This window comes from Dreissena polymorpha, chromosome 4, assembly GCF_020536995.1.
Source record: "Dreissena polymorpha isolate Duluth1 chromosome 4, UMN_Dpol_1.0, whole genome shotgun sequence".
In the NCBI taxonomy this organism is placed as follows: domain Eukaryota; kingdom Metazoa; phylum Mollusca; class Bivalvia; order Myida; family Dreissenidae; genus Dreissena; species Dreissena polymorpha.
Window position 1 is genome coordinate 86,596,959 of NC_068358.1, and position 18,841 is coordinate 86,615,799.

Genomic DNA, 18,841 nt, shown 5'->3' on the forward strand with positions numbered 1-18,841 from the left:
GAAAGCTTTGCATTCAGTGGTATTGATGTTAGACAAAAGTACAAAAATAGGTCAATGTCAAATTCAAAATGAGGTTAGATAATGTGAGTGTTGATAGTGTTCAGAATGTTGATATTAAAGATCTTTGATATTTCTAAAAACCAGGAACTAAAATTGGCTGTATTGGCAAAATATTGATTTCTATACAACTGAAACTAGCACGAGGAAGTACAATTTCTGAAAGTATTATGTATCAAAACTTATTACCAAGTGATATTGGCATGGGTTTATTAAAGATCTTGATTTCCTCTGGCTCAGATGGCATGTTTTTCAACATCTTCTTAATTTGTTCCCAGAGAAGAAAGCTTGCCCATATACAGTACAGCCAACGCGGAACATACATAATCCTCGGTCACACCAAGAATCGTTAGTACACGGCTGCCGCGTCGTGTGTTCATGCGAGTATCGCCGAGGCACACAGCATCGACACTCGCAAGGACGCCGAGTCTTTATTAACCTCGCGTACTTTCGCCGAGAAAATCCGCCTCGTACGTTCGCCGCGGGCTGTGTTAAATTATATAATCTACATGTACATGTACATTTGTGTAGTGTAAAAACCTAGATTTACGCTACTTTCATAGTTATTATTTTCATGTTTTAATAAGCGATATGGCACGTAATGTGCTTTAACAAATTTTCGTAGAATTAATTACGCACAATGTTTATGTTTCGTTCGATTCTCAAATGACCTTTATTCAATTTGTAATCCGAAACACGCTTCAGAATTTTAATGCTAATGCGACATTAATAAGTTCTAGCATCAAATAAACAGTGCTAAATTATCCTATGTCTCAATAAAAAGCGCGCAACATGTATAACGTCGCAAGGAAAGTGTGGGTGTATTTTGTGTTGTATAAAAACATGAACATCACGTCTGGCGATTGACACTTGTTCAGTGGAAAATAAACCGCCACGATTGGACGTTATTTCATCTTTAAATAGTAACAAATGCCAAAATGTATTTGATACTTAAGAATAATTGCGAATGTTTGTGTGTCTTGAGCACTTTAATCGCAAATATTTACCGGAATTTGCTTTAAAACTGGAATTTACGGGATTATTGGGTAATGATTAGCGATATCAACTGTATAATATAAACAAAATGAAACGACTTTATATACGCATAGTCAAACAATAGTTATAACAAGAGCTTGTCACAGAAGTGCCAAATCCCTGCCGATATGTGTTTGCTTGTATGACAACATTTGTTTTAGAGAGTAGAATAATATTTGTAAAAACAAATAAAGGGAGATAATTCATTATGCTCCGGACAAAAATTTACTTTGAAATTAAATAAAGGGAGATAATTCCAACACTAAGGTAGATAGAGTCATGGTTCTTGGTCACTGCACTTCTCCTACTTGCCATCTGTTTATATATGAAGTTTCAAGTAAATCCCTTCAGTAGATTTAGAGTTATGCTCCGGACAAAAATTTACTTTAAAATTATATAAAAGGGGAGATAATTTAAAAACTAAGGTAGATAGAGTTATGGTTCTTGGTCACTGCACTTCTCCTAGTTGCCATCTGTTTATATTTCAAGTTTCAAGTAAATCCCTTTAGTAGATTTAGAGTTATGCTCCTGACAAAAATTACTTAAAAGTTATATAAAAGGGGAGATAATTCAAAAACTAAACTAGAGTTATGGTTCTTAGTCACTGCACTTTTCGTACTTGCCATCTGTTTATATTTCAAGTTTCAAGTAAATCCCTTCAGTAGATTTAGAGTTATGCTCCGGACAAAAATTTACTTAAAAATTATATAAAATGGGAGATAATTCAAAAACTAAGGTAGATAGAGTTTTGGTACTTGGTCACTGCACTTCTCCTAGTTGCCATCTGTTTATATTTCAAGTTTCAAGTAAATCCCTTTAGTATATTCAGTCTTGGCCGTAACCCGCTTGACCGTCGACCAGGTCGAGTGATTTTTGCGTCGGTCGAGTGAAAATTCCAAGCCGGTAGCCCGATGGGTCGAGTTCTTTTTTTCATGTCCGAACTTAGCAACAAGTCCGAAATAGCTTCATAAAGACGCTTATTCAAAACTGCATTGGTTGTTTCCCTTGCGCACTTATTGATTAGACGCTTATCGAACAGTGTTGTAAGACGATCTCGCGAAACGCTAAAACAATTATTACTACTGGGAGTACACTTGCGGCATTCATTTATTTTAATGTATTTTCTGTGTTATTTTGAGCGTGCATCGCACAAACTTCAACCGCAAAATGAGAATGAAGGAAGCAACACAAAAAATGAACAACGAAACGAAAATAATTCCAAACATTATGGAAAAATAATTGGTCTTTGCTTCGTTTTGATGTCTCCAAGGAATTTGATTATGCGCCTGCATTGCTGACTTGCTGGTATGTGCATGTCATACATAATGTTAAAAAAAGCAATTAAATATCATGCACTTTGCAAGTATAGTTTTTTTGTTCAGATAAAGTTTATATGTCAAGGTACAAATCCTGAAAGTAATTTCATTGGTGTATTATATTGCATTTTAGATGCTGGTAAAATCGGCAAATCGGCGATAAACCATATGTGGCTTAGTTGATAGAACTACTGCTACAAATGTCGTTTTAGATTTAGAATATTGGGAAGAAAAGTTGCCTTCTTGTGCTACTTCTTATGCACAGATATTATTGCTAGTTTGACATTTTAATTACTTTATTCAGATATTTGTTTGGAAAATTTATATCATGTTATAACATTGTTTGTTTTTTCAGGCCGCCTTAAGGAGCATACATAATATGTCAGACCTGGATGTCGGAGATTCAGACAATGACCATGATTGAATGGAGATGTCTGTTGATATTGTTTTAATTTTTTTGTCAGACATTAACGGTGAATAAAAACAGAATCAAGTGTGTATTTGTTTAATCTTTATTGTTCTATTGTTTCTTCAATACAAACATACATGTAGTTATAAATGTAACAGAATTGTAACTTTTATATTCGGGCTAGTTAAAATTGATTCGGGCTAGTGAAATTTCAAAGCTGGTAGCCCAACCGGGCTAGTGCCTTAAAAAAATTAATGCCAAGACTGTATTTTTATAGTTATGCTCTGGACAAAAATTTACTCTAAAGTTATATAAAAGGGGAGATAATTAAAAAAACTAAGGTAGATAGAATTATGGTTCTTGGTCACTGCACTTCTCCTAGTTGCCATCTGTTAACATGGTAAGTTTAAAGTAAATCCATTGAATAGATTTGGAGTTATGCTCCCGACAAAGTTTCAGCCGGACGGACAGACGGACGGACAGAAAGAAGGACAGGACCAATTACTATATCCCCTCCGAATTTTTACTATAGTATTTTTACTATATATAATAAGATTTAACTATAGCCATATATAGCCATATAAGGAAAAATGCCCCGCACCTTGGCTGCCATGTTTTTCAAGCAAACGTAACCATTTTCGAACTCATCCAAGATATCATTGGAACCAATCTTCTGACCAAATTTCATGAAGATTGGACAATAAATGTGGCCTCTAGAGAGTGAACAAGGCAAATCTTGACGTTGCACAGCGGACAATGCACGACGGACAACGGACAACGCAGGAAGGACAAAAGGCGATCACAAAACAACAGCATGCTTTTTTATTAACTATTTTATCTATTTTGAATCCGCGCACATTAAATTATTAGTGATTTTAATATTATTATAATTGTTCTTTCAACTTTTTTTTACTAACTAATCATTTTTCAAAGATTTTGATTTGAAGATGCGCATCAACTCGGCGTCATGTCGTGGATCCGGCTTGACTCGGCATGTCTCAGCATGTCTCAGTGGACAGATGCTAAGCTTCGCGGCGAAATGCGACTTGCCGCCACATACTGACGCGGCTATAACGCCCTACTCGGCATCGACTTGTTGCGCCTTGCCGCCACGGATCGCGAAATATGTTTGTTCCACATTGGCTGTACTGTATGAGTCAACGAAAAAATTCCTTATAAGCAGACAGTGTTCACTATAAGTGGACTTCACAGGCTAATTAGAAACAACCCTTTACGGTCCTGCATTAAGCCTGGTTTTCCCAGAGGGCTGCTCGATGATAAAATTAACAGCTCATGGAATTATTTACTGGCAGGAATTTCTGCACCCTGTGAAAACTGGCAAACATGGCCACTCGACATCAAAAGGAAACGCAGTCAATAAATGGGTGTTTCTTATACAATATTATTGTATATTCACCTTTCTTTCAAAGATTAATAATGTATTATGAACATAATTGAAAAAACAGGGCATGTGAAAAAGGACAGTCTTTCACTCACACAGTTCATCAACACAATACGCATGAGATATAATGTGTGTTCACTCTCTGTAAGAAACAGCTAACCACTTAATGGTATTAAGCACCAGGTTCATTGTAATACAGTGTGAACAATGCAAATACTGTCAAATGATCTATAATGTTTCATATTCAAGTTTGGATAAATATAGCCAGTCAATTGTAAGAACTAAAGCTGCTTTCAATTCTAATGCTTAGTGTATCTTTTTTTAAACTTGTATGGACTTTATTCATTCGCAATATAAAAATATGTCAGAATTGGTATATTGTTTTACTTTACCTTCAAGCGTTTTATTAGAATTGTAAAAATAAATCATTCTACCGGTAACTCCCCAAGGCAAAGCACAATGAGATGCAAAAGAAATTTAAACAAAGTCGTTGAAAGTTACTTTAATAGGATTATATTTTTATATCAGAGAAAAAGCATGTCATAAAAGGTATTAACATTGTAACTTAACTATAAAATGAGGTTACATGTAGATGATGTGGGCGCGTTGATAGTGTTCAAAATGTTGATATTGAAGATCTTTGATATTTCTAAAAACCAGGAACTAAATTGACTGTATTAATTGGCAAAATATTGATTTCTATACAAAAGAAACTGGCATGAGGAAGTACAATTTCTGAAAATATTATGTGTCATTTTAGTATCAAAACTAAATGGGTTTATTCAAGATTTGGATTTCCTCTCGCTTTCAACATCTACTTGTCCCCAGAGAAAAAAGGTTGCCCATATATGAGTCCATTTTTATACACAAACACATGTATAAAATAAGGAAACAATAAAAGGATTTAACTAATTGATATTATAATGAATAATTCACAAGATTTTTGTTTTACAGATGATCAGTTTGATCAGTCTAATATCTTTAAATAAGTCCATATCAGTATTAATTAAAACAATTAAAAAATTATTATGGTGAAAGACTTATTACAACTGTTTTTGAAAGCTTCAAATGATCTGCATGTTCAAATGTTTTTCAAACTATTTTGTTTCTCAAAAATTTTACATTTTTTAGTCACAATCACTAAAATAACCCTTTTAAGCTTCAACCTGTTATGTTTTCATGAGATTGGGAAAGTATGTTTGTATGATTCTTTACTTTGATTGGGTTTTGCACTACACCAGTTTTACATAAAGCAGTGTGGGAAAATAAATCATTTTGGCCTTCTCAATAAATTTTGTATTTTGTTACTTCTAACAAGCAAGGATTAAAATTGTCCGTATTGGCAAAATACTGAATTCTAAACACCCGAAACTGGCACCAGGAAGTACATTGTCTGAAAAATAGTGTTTCATTATTTTTAGAGACAACTAATTTTGTCGACAGACAATTATGCCAATTCAAAAGAATATCTCAAATTACTTTGAATATAAAGAAACTTAAAGTGAGTGCATATTGCGTTTAATAATGATAAATTGTTGCACATATCCACAAATGTGCATGTAAGTTTAAAAAATAATGTATTAGAGCACCATTTTTAAGCATTAGAAATTCTGATCCATATTTCTCAAAGTAAAATGGGCATGTACTAGTAAGCACTGCACATTTACTTTGAAAATATTCCTCATGTGAAAAGATCTTAAATATAATTATACAATAATACTGAGTGTTTATAACAATGCCATTAATGTTCATCATACTTGAACATTTATCAGAACGTTTACATCAATGGAGTATTAATACTGCTGAATAACATCCTGATATTTCAGACACCATTTATTGATAATATTTATTAAAAAAAACACTCAACAGATACTGCCTTAGAGCAGTATTAAAGCACTTCTGATACAACAAGATATCAATGATGACAAAAATAAATACATACTTATGTGCCATGCTCTGTAAAAAAGGAGGTTTAATACATGTGCGTAAAGTGTTGTCCCTGATTAGCCTGTGTAGTTTGCACAGGCTAATCAGGGACGACACTTTCCGCTTTAATGATATTTTTCGTTTAAAGGAAGTCTCTTCTTAGCAAAAATCCAGTTTAGGCGGAAAGTGTTGTCCCTGATTAGCCTGTGCAAACTGCACAGGCTTATTCAGGACCAATATTTACGCACATGCATTAAACTCCCTTTTCACAGAATGTGGCTCATATTAATTTCCATGCTGAAAGACAATGAGCAAATAAGTCCTCATTATAAACTATGCTGCACGGCAGACCAACATGTGCAGGATGACAGACCAGCCTACCGAATGGGTGATACCAGTCTTCCCCAAAAAACTTTAGTTTGCAAGGTCATAATTACAAGTGTGCATGTTATTGTTAGCGATGAAAGCTACTTACCTCCAATCTTAGAATCATAGGCCACTCCCACAATGCACTTGGTGTTGTTGGCCTTCGCAGACACCTCCCCTGCACAGCGCGTGCCATGTCTGAAATCCGTAATGAACATACAGGTGTGTGTATGCAGATTGAACAATAAATGTCATACTAAAACAAGCAATTTTGAGAATAGTAAAGAGCTTTAAAAATATGGCAATAATATTGTACTCAATTTTCGATGTATGGCTTGTTTCCAGTCTGGACTTGCACTGCATTACAAGTATGTACTTTTTATAATTTTAAGTTGTGAGCATTAGCTCACAACTAATTTAGAGACTGAGGCAGTTTTGCAAGTCAGTCTGCTTTAGCTACACTAGGAACGATAACTGCAAGTCAGTCGGCTGTAAGGTACGCTAGGAACGATAACCACTGCCTGTCTGCATTATCTACAGTAAAATTATGCAGATGACGAATGCTAGGAGCGTCTGCTCTACTACTGCAGTGTGTGTATTTAATCAATAGTGTTTAACAGCTTGTAAGACGACATTGGCCAGTCTAGTGTATATCATTGAGATCTGTACATATTGGCTGCTTTCAGGGAAAGACGGGGCTTATTGCCTGTCAAATAAGATTAGCCTGTGCACACTGATTAGCCAGTGCAATGCGCACAAGCTAATCAAGGACGACACTTTCTGATGTTATGGTGTTTTTCGTTTAAAGACAGTCACTGGTACTGGGATGACAATTAACGCATATGCATTAAGCCCTGTTTTCCCACAATGAAGATTAAATTATCTTTTTATTAATGATTTGAAAAAAAACAACACATCTCAACCTGTACTTTAAGACACACTCTTTATGAATTTGAATGGGGTGTGTTCATTTCAAACTTGCGATATAAAAAGCTATAACATAATTTTGAAAACTGAGTTGTGTCAAAGATTATTCAACAGCGAACAACTTCAGGGTCTTTAGCGCTTTGATTTAATATTGGTTCCTGCAGGCCTTTATGCAAAAAAAGTGAAATTAGCAATGCTTGAAATTACTTGTGAATAAATTACATGTGTAAAGTCCAAAATCATTAACACTGCCAGAGGAATGTCAAGGAGATACAGCAGTTTCTGTGTCATACAAACACATAGGCACACACCTAGATTTGCGATTTTTTGCTTCAGTTATGTGATAGAATGAAATGTCCATTTCACCTTGAAATGCTCAAGACAATCATTCCTTACCTAAAAACATTTTGTAGATTATCATGAACACAAAAAGTAACATCTTTTTTGTGACAAAAACAGGATGTAACAGTTATCATTGTGCTTGTGTAACTGACAGTTTACAAGATAGGAAGCCTGTTCTGATTGTGTTTCAAGTAAATGTAGTTGACAAAATGACAGAACACGTATTTCAAGATCTATTTTGAGGGATTGCTTAATTCATTCTTCAACTTCTGTTTTTATGATAATACCATAATTGCTGTCAAGTTAGAAACTTATGTAAGGGATAAAAAGCTGATGTAGTTATTTTGAACTTTTATAATAAATCTACTTGTATCTTTTATACCATGTCTACACAAAACAGGTGTAAAGAGCTTATATATTTTCAATAGATAAGCATTACATTGAAGAGGCCTTCTCCAAACATTCATTTTTCTTTGACATATTACTGTTTTCTATAATTAATAACATGCTTTAAAGCATATATATTATCTTATCTATAATATTCTAATACTTCAGGCTTAATGTAATTATCAGTGTCTTCTTGAAGCCTTGTTTAGCCATATTAGATTCTTACACAGTGCCTTTATAAGTGATGATTACCCAAAATGTTAATCATGGCAACACATGCAACAAATAAAATGGGTTATTTTAACAGTCTCATCAAGTTCCCAATTAGGTATTACTAAAAAATCAAGTACACTAAAATAAGAATTTCTAACTACTACGACAAGCTCTTGGGCATGCTTATAATACAAACTGAAAACAGTGCAAACTGTGTAAACCTCTGGTATTTAAGTTACCTCGTGCATATTTATGATTAAAGCAAATATTACCCTCCACGAATTTTGCCTTTTTCTTAAAACAACTTAAAGAACATTATTACTTGATTCAAAATGCAATATTAATTTCCAGTTTCAAAAGCAATTTATAAGTATGTAACGTTTGTCATTAGTACTGCAAATATTAGCTAATATCAGGACAAAATTACAAGCCAGCATTGCCATGTCTCCAATGATCAAAATATTATCGGATCTTACAAATTCCTTGCAATTTCCCTTTCTGATACTGACTAACAAATAAATCTTAAATAGTTTGTTTTTAAAAAAATGACACAAAAGGGCCATAATGGCCCCAAAGCCCTCACTTGAGTTCAAGGTAGGCAAACTGTCTAAGGTTAACATGACGGTCTTTTTTACCCCACTTGACCCCGATTGAAGCACAGCAGCAAAAACTGTCAAGATATTAAAATTCTAACAATTAACTATCATATTGTAAACAGAAATACCAAATGAATGCATGTATTTCAATGTAACTTAAATTAAATCTTTTTTCATAGAGTTTTCTATAAATTAAAACTTTATTTCAATATGCTACAAAATAAATATGATATAAAGCATTAATTTTGCATCCTTCTTTTAGCTTAATGACTAGACTAATGGTTAGACTAACAGATTTTCTGTATTATCATATTACTCCAACATAAACCTAATTTCCAAGCCTTATTCATGAATGTACTACAGGTTTCACATGTCATGATAGTCGTGACAGAGAGACATATATTTTCATGTCATCAACTGTGTAAATGTGGCCCTTGACTTTGTAAGTGTTGGCAAGGCGTTGACTTAATTACACTAAGTACAAAGGGCAAGTAACAATTATGTAAGACCACTAGACCAATGGCACTTGCACTGCTCTACTGTATGGCTGAGAATTAAAGACAATTTATCGAAAACCATAGTCCAGTGGCGTGTATATTCAAGGTAAAACCATAGTCCAGTGGCGTGTATATTCAAGGTAAAACCATAGTCCAGTGGCGTGTATATTCAAGGTAAAACCATAGTCCAGTGGCGTGTATATTCAAGGTAAAACCATAGTCCAGTGGCGTGTATATTCAAGGTAAAACCATAGTCCAGTGGCGTGTATATTCAAGGTAAAACCATAGTCCAGTGGCGTGTAACTTTTAAATTCTACTAAACCTGTCAGAAAAAAAGTTTGAATTATTCAAAAAGATGAGGTAAAGGAAAAGGCAATCTTAATGGATGATATGGATGGATTGGGTATGGTCATGGCAGGGATTTTACTAGATTTACAAAAGCAATAGTTAAAAGGTAGGGATGTTACTAGATTTACAAAAGCAGTAGTTAGAAGGCCCTTTGCTTTAAATCATTTGTGTTTGAAAGCATTTTTTTAAGAGTTTTTTTTTTGCATATCTAAAAATGATCTGCAAATAATTTTTAGTATACTTTTAAGTTAAATACCGTGAAAAAAACATCTGTATGATGTAAAATATGTGCTTGAATTTCTAAGCTTCTTGTTAACATTTGCATCAAATAACTCATGGCAAATAACTTGCTAGAGTAAAAAGCGTGAACATTTCAAAATGAAGGATTCTGCTTCAATTAAAATTCCTGTCATAAGCAACAACTACATCAGCATCCAAAACTTGTATCAAGCTCAGCTGTTGTTTGATGAAATGGTTTAATCCAGTGAAGCATGAAATACCCCCATTTCAAGTCAAAATAGGTCAAGGTAAAAAGGGGTTTGGTGATATGGCTGGATTATGAGGGAAGAAAGTAATAATCCACAAGTGTGCAAGTATGGTGGAGATGTAGCAATCAGTACATAGCAGTACATGCACTAGCCCTTTACTACTAAGAAACGTATTTTGATGCATTTTGTAGTCCCTTAGAAAGTTAAATCTAATTAAAGACCTTTCTTACTAAATTCAAGTTTAAAGGCTTCATTATCAACCCTAAGATATTGATCAGAAGCAAACAGCATAAAACCTGAACAGACTGCGAGTTACTCACTGGCTGTTCTGATTTTATACTTTTTGCACATAAGACATGTTTACTTTGCTTCCGAGTAGGAAAGGGCTAGGCACCTTGTAACAACAGACAGAGTCATCACCATAAGTACTGTACCTGTTTTCGTTGGAGTAGTCATATCTAGGCATTGGATCTGGATCATGTCCATTGACATCATAACTAGCATACGGATCCTGAAAAGCAATACGTGAAAATAGGGTCTTGATGTGAATAACCATTATAGCTGGCATAGGGATCCATAGTTGTTAAGTAAAATAAAAAGATATAGAAATAGAAATCACCACAGCTGACCTAAGGATACTTTATTGTTAAGTGAAATAAGATCAAGAAATAATCACCACAGATGGCATAGGGATTCTGGAATGTAACATGGGAAATGGGATCATTACCATTATGACTACACATTTTATGAAATACTTGATGGATTACCTTGCAAGGAGTATCAGTGATATAATCTGCCTACGAAGTATCATCTTAATACCTCATATTAAAGTCAAGTTAATTATGCCGTAGACAAAATTTCAACATCAACATGCCACTTGGGCAACAAATGTGATATCATCAAAGAAGGACTTCATATGGTTCCTTGCATTGCCCTTCTTCTAATTGAGACCTAGATACATGTTAAGTGCCAAATTGAAAACTCTTTCAATTTTCAAGATATGTTCTGAAAAAAAAAAATAAGTTTAACAACTTAAAAAGAGCAATAACTCCTTAAATATGGGAGCAAGAGTTATTGCTCTTTTGAATTTAACATACCCTCAAGAGATATACATACTTACTTAAGTTTCAAGTTGATCCCTTAGAGTTTTTAAGCTCAAGATAACATTTAACTACAAAAGTGATCAAATGCAATAACTCTAAACATAACACAGCAAGAGTAATAGCTCTTGTGCACTTCACTTTCTGCAATTGTGAGTTACCAATCTATTAGAGTTGATACCTCTTCAAGCATTAAAGATATTAAAATTTAACTAAATTAGGGAAGTTTGCAAGAGAACATCTCAGTTGAATTAAGGGAATAACTTTAGTAATTTTTGATACAGGATGAAACAAGCGCAAAAACAAAACTTAATATCATTAAAAAAATGCCTGAAAGTTTGCATTGTGTACATTTTGAATTGAAGAACTTCTATTTACTGGTGTTGTCTTTCCACAGATGCACAGACAGACAGATGTAATGACAGACAGATGAATATCCATGGCGATTCCAGTATAGCCCCCACCCCTTTAACTTAAACGCATCAGGGGGTATAACTATATCACGGCAGTAAATCACAAATGCCACAAGACTTATTACCTGGAATCAAAGACATTATGAAATGTGCATGTATGTCATTACAAAACATGCATCTAACACCTGTCATGACATAAAAAGAGCTATGCATCTGCCATTTTCAAGCACCTAGGTCTTCAATGCTAGATGTCATACGCCCAAGTGAAATGTAGGTTTATAGACCCTTTTAATGAATTACATAAAAGTTACATAATTAATTTACTATCATTAAAGTTTTATGATGATCATTCAGTTGCAATAAAAGCATTGTAAAATGACACCATTTAATTCATAATATCACGCTGTTTCATGCGTCACAGTAATATCGAGTAGAAAGCAATAAATCTCTCTGTCTTAAAGACTATTAAACATTAAACTCTCAAAACTTCACCTGATAACTCATTGCTCACAATTTCCAGATATAATGACTGAAGAACTAATATGTTTTCGTCCAAATTTGTGACGAAAGTAAGATGTAAAGAACAAAGATGATTAAAATCACAAATGTCATTTTTTATATGATCCATATGTGCAACAGGTATTTGGGCACCATTGCTGGTATCCTTGAATAAGCAATTTAGAGTTTTAAGGAAAACAATCACTTCAAAAACCTGTCAGTCAAAAAAGTCTTTGATTTGGCTCTGTCAGACAAAGTGTCAGACAAGTTGACATTTTTCAGATAACAAGGTTTTGTGTCCGGCAAATTGATGAACATCTGACCAGTTCAAAAAAATAAAAAAGGCAAAGAGTCTAACAAGACCTGCGTGAATTCGCAGAGTGTGTAGCAGTCCTTTTCAAATAGTATATGACAGAAAAAAGTCCAATGTTCAGCCCTATCAAATGTGGACTATTCAAAGTGCTTGCAAAACATTATAGCTACTCTCATGATTGTAACAGGAGGTCAAGCCAAAGTAAGCCCCATATGGTGTACATAAAAGTGGCTTCACTTACATAGTTGTCTACCAGGCCCCATATGGTATACATGAAAGTGTCTTCACTTACATAGTTGTCTACCAGGCCCCATATGGTGTACATGAAAGTGTCTTCACTTACATAGTTGTCTACCAGGTCTTCATGGTTCCTCTCTATTCCGTCGTCCAGAATTGTGATGACGACGTTCTTCCCTGTGACACCTTTACGCCATGCACCCTTGACATTCATGTCAGTGTGGTCCCTACCACCCCCATTCTATAAATAGAACAGAATAATATGCTCTTACATGTTTTGTCACCATCTTTCTTAGAGTTACTATACAAGCATCTCAAAGAACCACTAGCTATGAAAAATAATAATTGAATAACATAATATTTTATTTTTTATTATTTAAGTTTTTTAAAACAAGACACAACTTCCCACTTTTGTCGCAAAACTCAACCCAACTCCTGTCTAAAAACTCCACTTATGTCAAAACAAGTTTGAACATTTTTACTTTTAACCTCAAAGTGTTACCTTGACCTTTTGAGATACAGAGACAGCATAATACTCATATACCATTTTTGTAAAGTTGCATTCTCGAAAACATTAATAGTTGCACAATTCTATCAGCAATTCCTGCTGCTGAAATAATCTAAAGAAATGTAGGTCAAACCCATCTAAGACTGAAATGCCCCATAAAATGACATCGTTTTTATAGATACTACAAAAGCCTCCTGTTCAGCATTTCATATAAATTTCTTTGACAATGTGTTGCTTTGCTGGGGTCTTATTTATTCATGAAAATATACCTTTTTATTTATATAAAATAAGTTTTGTTTTAATGATGTGTTGCAATAAACCTGTCCACATCTCATTTAGTAGAAAATAAAATTAATGAGCGTAATAAATTTCAGTCACTCTTTCAGACTTTAATTATTTTGAACCAGGTGAGGATATTAATATTCAAACTTAAAATGATTATTTGAGTGGATTTATTACAAAAGGGGCATTAAATTAGATATAAACTCATACAGATGATGTACGACCTTTTTATACAAGTTTTATTGGTTACAAACATTAAAATGACCAAAAAGTAAAAGGTGGTCTTGTGGTTAAAATATAAAATGTCAAAAGAGAACAAATCCCGTATTTGAACTGCATTCTGGGATAACTGATGCGTGTATGTCCTCCCAGAGAAGTCAGCACATGAGTATGCATAGGCAAATCAAGGACAACACTTTTATGATATTTAAAGGAATAATCTTCTAAACAAAAATTTAGACGCGGCACATAGTGTTGTCCCTTAGTAGAATGTGGCGACTGCATATGAACAGTGCTCCAGCTAGGATTTGAAAAGGGCAGGGGGGGGGGGGGGGCTTTTTTGTCAAAAGGGCACTTTCGACGCGCAGTATTTTGTCAAAAGGGCACTTTCTAGCGCGTGGGCGTTTCTGGAATGCTTCCTGTTGCATGTTAATTTATATGTTATTAATAATTGTTAGAATATATTATTCCCATTATTAATTAACCATTAAAATATAATGTCTGAGGAATAAATGAAATACCATGAAATAAAAGATTTATTAATAATCATAATATGTAATTTTTCATTTTTTTTAAGGCCAAGGAGGGCCCTAGGAAGGGCAGGGCGGAGGTTCGGGAGGGCAGGGCGGGGCGCCCTTCAATGTAGGCCTAGCTGGAGCACTGATATGAAGCTAATCTAAGAAGACACTTAAGGCACATGCATTAAACCAGTTTTGTTTTAGAGGGCAGCTTTCTTTATTGTTCTGATCAAGAATTGGTAAACTATCAAACAATCTTAAACAGGCAAGTATAATGCCAAAAATATCAACAACATCCTTTTAACACTGTTTTTTATTGAATGCGATAAAATAAAAAATAAAAACACAAAAAAACATCCACAACAAATCTGACTTAAACTTACTAAAAATTAAATCATCATGTGTGAACAAATTTTCTTTCCAGTTTGATTGAGTCCAATATTGCATGATTGTAGCATGATTTTTTTTATATTTGTAAAATGGATAATCAGATAATCTTAAAATTTAACAAGAGCTGTCAGAGGACAGCGCGCTCAACTATTCGAGTGCTTGACAGTATAACGTAAGCCATCATGGGGAAATTGTTCGTATTCAATAATTTATTAGACAATCTTTCACACAAAAAAGGAACAAAATAATATTTTTTTTGGAGGGGGGGTTAGGGGGGGGGGGGTGAGAGGGGGGTATAATGTGGGGGGGGGGGGGTAATGTATTAGATGATGTTTAAAAAAAAAAGGGGGGGGGGAGGAGGTTGGGGGGGGGAGGGATTCTGGGGTATTGTTTGGGTGGAATCCATCTCTCAGGTAAGTGTTGTCTTGTCAAAGAAATAATAAAATGTGATCATAAATAAAGAAGTTATGGCAATTAAAGCAAAATGTTCAATTATCTAATTGTAAAAGGGGTCATAATTATGTCAAAATGCTTGATACAGTGGTCTGCACTTGTTTATATGTTGGGGGCATGTTGGTAAACAAGTATGCAACATATAAAAGCAAAATGTCAAAGGATATAGGAAATATTTGGGGTAGTACGCAAATTTTAACATAGATTTATCAATAATATGCATATTCTAAGTGTAAAAGGGGCCATAATTATGACAAAATGCTTGATAGAGTTGTCTGCTCTTGTTTATAGGTTGGGGTCATGATGGTTAACAAGTATGCAAAATATGAAAGCAATATGTAAAGGGACATTGAAAATATTTGGGGCAGTATGCAAACTTTAACATTTGCTGCATATTCTAAGTGGAAAAGGGGCCATAATTATGACAAAATGCTTGATAGAGTTGTCTGCTCTTGTTTATAGGTTGGGGTCATGTTGGTAAACAAGTATGCAAAATATGAAAGCAATATGTCAAGGGACAAAGAAAATATTTGGGGTAGTACAAAAACTTTAACATTTGCACGCTAACGCAGACGCTAACACTAACGCAGACGCTCACGCAGACGCCGGGGTGAGTAGGATAGCTCCACTATATATATTTCATTTATAATAGTCGAGCTAAAAATAAGTCTTAATTGGTTTTCAAATGATTTTACAAACCAAACCATTGTGCCAAGTACCTGTATCAGTCGGTACAAATTATTTGTAATCTAGATAATCAAACACAAGTTTGAATCAGGGCTTTCCATGTGTTTCATACTATTTTATTAATAGGCTTAAAAAAAATATATATTTAAGGTCACAGTCCTTTATTATTTTCAAAAGATAGAACTTTTATTTTTCTTGTATGTATTGAACATTGTTCCTTCAAATATCTTGCCAACCAATAAAAAGAAGAAATGTATATGTAATTTAATGCATTCCTTGCAAACTAAATAATTATTTTAGCAATAATGATCATTTAATTTCATAAGAATGTTTCATGTGTATGTCATTTTAAATACATTAAGTTATTGTTTATGGACTGTGTCTTTAATTGGGCAAACATGACAATGATAACTGTGTATGAAGTACCAAGGCCAATAAATAATAAGCTATATTCAATCATATCCATCATTTGCCCAAATATGAAAAATAACAAGGGCTATTTGTAAAACATGCATACCCCCCCCCCCCCCATATGGACTGTCAGTTGTACTGGCAGCCATTGTGTGAATACGTTTTTGTCACTGTGACCTTGAAATTTGACCTAGTGACCTGAAAATCAATAGGGGTCATCTGCCAGTCATGATCAATGTACCTATGAAGTTTCATGATCCTAGGCCTAATTATTCTTAAGTTATCATCAGGAAACCATTTAACTGTTTGGAGTCACTGTGACCTTGACCTAGTGACCTGAAAATTAATAGGGGTCATCTGCCAGTCATGATCAATGTACCTATGAAGTTTCATGATCCTAGGCGTAAGCATTCATGAGTTATCATCCGGATACCATTTTACTATTTCGAGTCACTGTGACCTTGACCTTTGACCTAGTGACCTGAAAATCAATAGGGGTCATCTGCCAGTCATGATCAATGTACCTATGAAGTTTCATAATCCTAGGCGTAAGTATTATTGAGTCATCATCCGGAAACCATTTTACTGTTTTGAGTCACTGTGACCTTGACCTTTGACCTATTGACCTGAAAATCAATAGGGGTCATCTGCCAGTCATGATTAATGTTCCTATGAAGTTTCATGATCCTGGGAGTAAGCATTCTTGAGTTATCATCCGGAAACCATTTTTCTATTTTGAGTCAGTGACCTTGACCTTTGACTTAATGACCTGGAAATCAATAGGGGTCATCTGCCAGTCATTATCAATGTACCTATGATGTGTCATGATCCTAGGCCTAAGCGTTCTTGAGTTATCATCCAGAAACCATCTGGTGGACGGACCGACGGACCGACAGACCGACCGACATGTGCAAAACATTATACCCCCTCTTCTTCGAAGGGGGGCATAAAAAATGATTTAAGATATATAACAACTTATAACAGAAATACGTACAAAATACCACATGTTTTGGTACAATTCATCATTGAACTTGAGGTCATCTTGGCTGACATCACGTCTTGGATACGAATATGACGAGCGTTTGGATCGTAATCTGTGTTCGCTGCTTCTCTGTGCATGGTCTGGTTTCTCTAGATAGTCACGCTTTTTCCGAGACAGATGGGTTTGTTGTTCAAACCACTGGACCTGAAATGATAAATACATCTACTTTGTTAATCAGAAATTTTAAAAAGATTAAAATAAACAAATTCGTGTGCATCCTTTTTGTACAATACCGTCTCCAAATAATGAAACTGTTTTGCTGTTGGTGAACGCAATTTGTATGTGTGTTAGGCTTATACATGTAATATACACCTCCGAATTGTCATCATAATCTATGGTCTTAAATCGTCCCAACACTGTTTAATTTTTTTTAAATGAAGGTATATTTTATAGAAATAATAACAAAAACAGGGTTATATTCATCTTTACATTAACGATAAAGAAGTTTTAATAGATGATTGAATTAGGTGATTTTATTTACAAAACAAAACAAAGTTGAAACACCATAACAATGATATCAGACATACTAGCTGTGGTTAAAAACTTATTTAGAGATTTATTTTGTCAAGCTTTTTGTCAGCTTTTGAAAAAGATATATAAACAACAAACTTTATAATATGGCCATAACATTTCGTAGGATAACACAAGGCAACCTGTGTTAAAACCAGGGTAAATGCGTGTGCGTAGTAAAGTATAATCTCAGATTAGCCTCTGCAGTGTGCACAGGCTAATCTAGCGTGACACTTTCTGCCTAGACTATATTTTCTTTAAAATGTTACTTTCTCTTAATGATAAATCACTAAAGAGTGGAAAGTGTCCACCCTGATAAGCAACCAGGCTATACTGCGATAACAAGTTGTGCACATGCATTAACTCTTTCAGTGCGGGAACCGAATTTTGAAGGCCTTTGCAAACAGTTTGGATCCAGATGAGAGGCCACAGAACGTGGCGTCTCATCAGGATCTAAACTGTTTGCTATTCTGATAATATTCTTTGAAAAAAATCGAAGAAAATGCTAATTTTAGAAATTCAGCAGACGACATTTCAGCAGACGACAAATTTCCCAGCATGCAAAGGGTTAAGCTCAGTATTTTCCAAAGTAATTTCTCTGTTAACATACTATTAACGTGGACCTTTAAAAAGTTTAAAGGTCGTCCTAACTAAAGCTACATGACTAAAGCTGTCCAAACTAAAGACCCATAAAACAACTTAATTAAATAAATTTGCAGAGCCATGGTACTTTTGATCAGGTGTTAAACTGAAGCAAGTAAATGTTACCAACTGGTTATGTTTATTATGCTATAGCACTAAGACTCTTCAACATGCCACAGGTACATCCACAAGCCAAGCATGTGGTTAACTAATCTGACCAGATGGAAAATGCTAATATACCACACCAAATGTGCACAGACCAGGGATTATCTTGAACAATTTATAATTTTCATCCCATCATCAAAACTC

General features: G+C 34.5%; 1 protein-coding gene across 2 annotated transcripts in view; it reads right to left on the minus strand.

Annotated features, from left to right (window-relative positions):
- The window catches only part of LOC127879451 (furin-like protease kpc-1), a 96,095-nt gene that overhangs the window by 46,841 nt on the left and 30,413 nt on the right, over positions 1-18,841 (minus strand). For both annotated transcript variants that reach the window (XM_052426289.1, XM_052426288.1), the window contains exons 3-6: positions 17,333-17,524; positions 12,977-13,111; positions 10,744-10,820; positions 6,621-6,709 (exon numbers count right to left, since the gene is read on the minus strand). In XM_052426289.1, the coding sequence (XP_052282249.1) occupies positions 6,621-6,709; positions 10,744-10,820; positions 12,977-13,111; positions 17,333-17,524 (493 nt within the window). The remainder of the gene's footprint in view (positions 1-6,620; positions 6,710-10,743; positions 10,821-12,976; positions 13,112-17,332; positions 17,525-18,841) is intronic.